At 29.5% G+C, this 7,557-nt stretch overlaps 1 protein-coding gene across 1 annotated transcript in view; it reads right to left on the minus strand.

Annotated features, from left to right (window-relative positions):
* The window catches only part of LOC105624415, a gene marked incomplete at its 3' end in the record, with an annotated part of 11,288 nt that overhangs the window by 1,857 nt on the left and 1,874 nt on the right, over window positions 1-7,557 (minus strand). The window contains exon 2 of the mRNA XM_012205781.1: window positions 5,275-5,471. Within this exon, the coding sequence (XP_012061171.1) occupies window positions 5,275-5,471 (197 nt within the window). The remainder of the gene's footprint in view (window positions 1-5,274; window positions 5,472-7,557) is intronic.

Genomic DNA, 7,557 nt, shown 5'->3' on the forward strand with positions numbered 1-7,557 from the left:
TTATNTACTCTATATATATATTACTTATAATTAATTTATTACTTATTTATTATATATATATATATATATATATATATATATATATATATATATATATATATATACATATATATATATTGGTTTTCATTATGCACACAAAAAGAATGATATTGCTCAAGCATCTAAAAATTTAACTGGATACAAATTTAGAAATATAAATTTGTTGAACTATCAAAATAATTATGTAGGATATGCTAATAGCTGGTTCCTAAAGTATCAAAAAATTTTTTACTGCATTGCTCATCATATTTTTATAATTATTTGTGATTCGACAAAATTATTTTCTGTAACTAGCTAAATTTTTTAATATTTCGGCAAAATCGTTTTTTTCGTATACAAATGATTTTGTATTTTTTATCTGTACGTAACATATTATTCTTTGGATTTCAAATTAATTATTAATAATAATTAATAAACAATATTTTAACGACGAATAAGTCTGTTGGATTATTCAATTTGATTATTTGTATTTTTACGCTTTTAATTTAAAAATAATTTTAATTAAAATTATTAACGAATATTTATAATGAAATATTTAAAAAAGAAAACAAATCACTACATTTTTATCTTCTTGATTTATAAAAGATTTTTTAAAAATTTATGATTTTAAAGAAACAATCTTATTTTTTCGGTAAAAATTTAGCAATAATCAATAAATTTGCATAAATGTTTCGGTTCACATATTCCGATTCTTTATTACATATCATTGGTTGTGTTCCGAGTTAATTTTCATCACTTTTACAAGTAAAATTAAAAATTATTAAGTATTTAATTCTTACAGATTTTTTTATATGTAATATAACATTTTTAGAACATACACATATTTAAAGTTGTGTAGTAAAAAAATAAAAAAATACAGACTATATCGTTCAGTAAAATGCTTCTAATATTTTAGAGAAAAGAAATGCACAAGTATGAATGATCCAATCGCGTGTATTAATTAAGTTCACTTATACGATTTACAATTTCAACATTTAAAATAATCAACATTTAAAATAAAATCAAATTTATAATTTTATATGCCATGTCGCATAAAATATTTGAAGAATCCGATTGCATACATGTATAAAGTATGTATTAAAATACATATATTGTATATCAAAAAACACACAACGTACAAAATTACGAATAAAATTTTTATCTTATAAAAATCTTTAACATGAATCTAAACTTCAACACGCTAATGAATCTACAAGACAAAGTACGTATGATAAGAACACATAGAGATTGCTTTCAAATGTATCGAATAAGGTAAAAATATTTTACAGAATGAAATAAACATTTTGCGAAAAAATGAACGATATAAAGGTAAAAACGCTCGGTATATGTTTGATTTGAATGGGACGAACGGCGTAGTGCGTGGCGCGAGCGTTGGCCTCACGCAAGGTCACCGCGCTATCATTCGTGCGTCGCAACGCGAGCGAGACGGTAGTGGCGCGTGCCGTTCTGCGTATCGTTATCTCCCGAAACGTGAAATATTGCACACGGAAATATTACAATTAGAGATTATCGACTGGCGCGATTGATTCATAGGTTCGTGAGATTGAAAACTCACAAGCGAGTCAAGAGCCACGCGTATGTCGAAATAGTTTTTCACTTCTTCATTTAAAAAATCGAGTCAATGAGAATTTGGAAATTGTAAATTATTTGTAACTTTTAATACATGTAATGATTTTTCATCCTTTCCTGCATACGATGAGTCGATTTGTGTTTTCGGAATAATTTTAATAACTTTAATAAGTATAAAATAATTATTAAATGATTCTCGCATATATTTTAAAATCTTTAAAAAGTATTCGTGCAGTTATGTATTGAAAAAGGGAAGGATAGAGACCATTATTTAGTCAGGTGCTTCTAAAATTTCAAAGAAAAGAAGTATGCAGGACACGAATGACTAAATTATGTATACTAACGATTAATTACAAGAAAAGTTCTCGAATTTCTAATTAATTGTTAAATCGAAAGACATTCAAACATAACAAGTAATCCTTATCTGCGCGATTAATCCGGATCTGCTGATCTGTTCAAATTTACTATACAATCGATCATATCATTTAGGTTAATGTGATTAACTCTAGCTATATACATACTGGAGTCCCAGAAACCCTCCAGTACAATTTGCTAAATTGAGATTTTTTTCGTGAGATTTTTTCTGAACTTTTCTTTTTCTTTGAACCTATTTATCTCGAAGCTTAATTCTATTGATTTTTATACATTATGGACTTATTCCTTAATCAATTCTTCGATTATTGAATTCTTGAATTAAAAACAAAAATTAATTGAAATATGTTCATTTTTACGAAAATTATAAGATAACAAATATGGAATCCCTGGAATATATACATCAAAGAAAAAAGTGTGTATAGCTAGGACTAAAAAGCTCTAAAAAATAAAAAAATTTTTACAAAAAAAGATTTTCCATTAACAAACAAAGTTATCAAGTATCACAGAAAAACAATTTTTTTAATAAAATAACTTATTAGTAAGAAAATAAATTACATTTTGAATCAAATAGAACAGACCGAACAAATCAGCAGGTTATAATTCTTATAATAAGTCTAGGTAATAAACTCTTATAATTTTAACGAGAAATATATTAATTATCAATTATATAAAAACACCAAAAATGTGAATTAAATTACTACCGGATATAAAATTTTTACAAAGTATTAAAGTCAGAACGCTAACATGTCGGTTGGCGCGTAACCTTGATTCGTTTTTTTTTTTGTATTATGTATATTGCTCGCTATTGTTTGCATAAGTTCGCCGCGTTATTATTCATATTTCGACATACGAATTGGCAGAAGAACAGTGAGACTCGTTACGTATCTCGTCGCGTTTTTAAATGTTAAATTGTAATTGCTAATTGCTGATGTAAAACCTCATTTCTTACACATTTATTAATGACAAATAACGCTCATAAATCTGCGCAAGTAATAAACTCTTAGAATTTTTGTAATGGAAATGATTGGCACGAATATTACTAGACGTAATAGCTTTTTTCGTAGCAGATAAGTATTTCACATGATAGTTTTATTTAAAGTACGAATATAAATCGAGGCTGCGTTCGATTTAGATGTTCACGCGCTGTAAAGCTTTATTCCTTTCGCATATAATAAACGATGAAGACAGAATGAAACTTACAGCACATAAGCATCTAAATCGAATATGCTAATAGAATATATATTTTTAAAAAATTGGAAAGTCGTGAAATATGTCATTTAAATAATATTTTATTTTGTTTCAGATACGAGAATGCCTTTTAAAGCGTCGTGCGATTATCGTATTTTAATAATTGGTATAGTGCTGTAGTAATTAATCGGTTTCGTGAGTGATAGTGTGTGAGTGCAACAAACAAATCTGAGAGGAGGAGGAGGAGGCTTGGGAGGCATCGAGCGCCAGCGGAGCAACCATGAGGTATATTATTAATTTATTATTATAAATTATTTGTTTTTCAAAACTTATATAATTATTTTACCAAATTTTTACTTGAAAAAAGTGAATTAATATATAAATTCAATACGTGAAATAATTACTTTCTAAAATTTTGTATATAACTTGTATATAACTTTCTTTTACATGCCCTTTAAGTTAAGAGTTCTTTGTTTTTATCGATTTTATTTTTTAAAATTAATTATTTTGATTGATATTATATGATTTGATTATTATATTTATATGTTACAGATCAACGTAGTTACGACAACTCCGCTACTACGCTTCGTATCGGTGAGTTTTAAATTATCTTTTATTTTAATATGATACAATGGATCTGTGAAAATTATATTATTATATATAAAAGATATGAATAATTAAAAATTCAAGTCGAAAGCATGAAAGTATTATCACAAATAAAGATAATATACTTCGCAGATTTATTGACTTAAAGTGATTAGAAGAGATTATAATGTTACAGTGCATAATCCCAAAATACGTAAGATCTTTTTGCTGATTTATTGTGTTTATATATAGAGCTAAAATAAAGCTCAGAATGTGCATCGTTTATTTATAACATAAAATTTTTTTATTAGAGTATTACTATTAGATAATTACGAGATATATTGTATTGTAGCATAGATATAACTATAGGAAATAAATTAAAGAAGGATAATAAAAATATTTCAGACTTATTTCTGCTAATTTTATTGAAAAAAAACGAATATTAATTATATTTTTTATAATTTATTTATATTTAACGATAATTTGATTTTATTTAAAATAAAATTCTTAGAAAGATTCAGTAAACATTTCGTCACAGACGAATTCAAAACCAAATTTTGTAAGATACTATTTAAATTATTTGTATTTGTTATTTACATAATCAAAATATTTAATATCTTATATATCTTAAATACATATAAAAGGAGAAAAAGAGATATACGTGTAATAAGAAAACAATGACTTTTATCCTTACTATTTTAATATCTTTGTCTGCTAACGCGGATTAAACGTGGATTATTTACAGTCGTAAATAATCATTATGTAACAATACGTAGCAACTAATAGTTGATGTACAATTCTAGAAATATATAGATGTACAATGTCTCATAACGATTTCGTCAGCTTACTCGGGGTACCGGTGCTTAATTAATTCTCGTACAATGTAGTTTATGTATTATACTATCGCAGTATATAAGTACGGAATGATGAAATTATCGTCGAATAGGAAATACACAAAACGCGCGTCGCGTATTGTAATAATCCGCTTCGTTGCATTCCGTTATGAATAATGATGTGGCAATGATAAGATCACAAGTATATAATTATACTTGTGATGGAAATAATTAAGAATTAATATGATTATTTGTAAATTACTTAATGCACCTTTTGTGCATGATACAAAAAAATGATATATTAACAGCATGATATATTAATCTGATTGGAAAGAAACTTGTTAATTCAATACTGTTATTTTAATACACAAGTATGTTTTATTATAATGATATTATTGAATTGCTAAGATTATTTCTAATTAGAAATCTAATCTACTATTAATATAACTTTTTTTTATTATGAATAGTTAATTATATCAAATATCAAAAATGTATATATTTATTATGATACATTTAAAAATATATATAGAAAGATAGTTCTCAAATTTATTTAAACCAATTATATACATACATAAAAATGGGAATAAAAAAAGATTCATTATTTATTATTTAAATACTTAATCTTTGTAGTTACAAAAATTTAATAATTATAATGTGGTAATAGCGTAAGCTGATTATTACTCACTGAAAAGTCGACCTCTTTCGGGAGATTTAAATAAAATCTTGCCACGTGAAATCTCAAGGAAAAAGGTGCTTGCTCCTCGATGTTCATTATAATTTTTCTGTCGGTGATATTGAGCTCCCTGCAAAGGGTGATCGAGCCCAGCCAGAAACCGTTGCCAAAGTGAAATTGCGAGGAGTAGCGGCCACTCGCGTCTGACACTGAAAAGGAAAGCCAGACGAAACGATGAAAAATAATTGTCAGTCATCGGGGCGGAACAAGCGAAATAAGCGTACCATTTTTCGTATGACATTTATCACGTGTCCCTTACAAAGGACGTGAGAAAGAAGAGATTTGTAAGATTACAAAACAGCTAGGCATGACGACAAATTTGCGGAAATATTTGTACGGATAATATGCATGGCATTTTTTCTTTGTCGGGAAAGGTATTTTCGAGATCTTTCCGGAACGATAGCTACGTCTCGGTTACGGTTGCTTCATAACTTTTTTCCCCCGTTTTTCTCTTTGAACGTCTGTCACCATCTGCATCGGGAGCGCAATAAAATTTCGTTTGTCTCAAGTTCCCCGTGGAGTTTGATTACACGGTTGTCGGTGGAAGGTTCATTGTCAGTTACGTAAAGCGACTCGTGTTGATCACGAGAGTAGAAAGTGATGTCGGGGCTCTCTGCATATGCACATGTTCGTATCAACCGATCACTACTGCGAGAACGTAATGCGCTACTCTGTTATCGCGAAAGTGATCAATTTTGTGCGATAATCTAGAAGTATTGGTATTACGCAAATAAACTCATGGGGAAATTTTAAAAGGCTATAACATAAACGGCGTTAAAATAAAGTGTACTGCATACTTTTCGTATAGACGATAATAATTTCTCCATCTCGTTCCAAGACGATGTGACTTCACAGCGAAAGTTAAAGTTGAGTTAAATTGGCAGACGTAATTCAATTTCCATCTATATTCATGATATATTGCATAGACAGAAAGAGCTATAAAGTCACTGTAGAATTGTTTTGAGACATAAAGTTATTGCTGCATTTTGGCGATGGAATTCTTAACAATGGCGTAACGCGTCTGACTGATTGATGGGTAATCTTTAAGAATAATGACTCGTTGTGGCGTGTTATGACAATCGCGAGATCAAAGCATCGAAAGAGATTGCCTAATGCAAGTCCTTTTTCCGCATAGCATTTGGAAATAATCTCCGCAACAATAAGACACGAAATTACCAATGCAACTTTTTATTGCTTGTCGCGCGGTAATTTGATAATTGCCCAAGTTTCGTTTATTCCGTCGTATATTTCGTGATTGCATTGCTTAACGCAATTATTTCCGTCGTCTCGTAAAACGGTCACTCTAACTTTTTCTGACTTAAACGTGTTTTAAAACTTTTCCATACTCGACAGACACGCATGGTGTGTGGCTGCAAAGTTGCATTTGATCGTTTCTAAAAGTAAATCACGCTCCAAAAATTTCATGTATATATATATATATATATAATTACGTAGTTTCTTTAAACATCCCATTTCTTGCATATTCAAAGGATAAGTGAGTCATTAATAGAGTCAAGGATAAAAAAATTGCTTCCGACAATTAGTGTCGCTTTCTAAGTATAATTATAAGCATGCGACTCTTGACTCGTTTAAGAACCGCTATCGCATATCCTGGACCGGCGCGACGCGGCACGAAGATGCTCCCGCCGGGTGTCGCGTGTCGCGCTGCTGCGATTGCAGTTTCACAAGTTTTGCCACGATGCGAAATAGGATGATGGTGCGGCCAATTGGCCATTGATATGTCTAACGTTATTACTGCGGATATCGATAATGCAAACGTAGCTCGTGACCGGAAATCATTGTAAATTCGCGCACCGCGAATGTGACTTTGCAGCCCATGAGCTACGCTGCAGCTGTATGCTTTCATCAGGCCGGCTACTTCAGCTTCCCAAGCCTTTCTCACTTTCTAAATCGCGGATGGACGGTCCCGATAATGATATCGTACACCACGGCGACGTTATTAGTTAATCTCGAGAAGTGACTGATTATGTCGCTTATGTAAAATAATTTGTGCAGGATGTACCCTCTCATTCTTTTAATTATCAATTATGATACGATACTTTAATTAAATTTCATTATACAGTATTAGTGTATGTGTGTGTGTGTGTATATATATATATATATATATATATATATATATATAATATATATATACAACTATAATATTATATAGTATATATGTACTATTAGTTAGTTAGTAGTCTTACTTTATTATGTACGAGTAAGAATAAAGTA

The sequence above is a fragment of the Atta cephalotes genome, assembly GCF_000143395.1.
Source record: "Atta cephalotes unplaced genomic scaffold scaffold00077, whole genome shotgun sequence".
In the NCBI taxonomy this organism is placed as follows: Eukaryota; Metazoa; Arthropoda; class Insecta; order Hymenoptera; family Formicidae; genus Atta; species Atta cephalotes.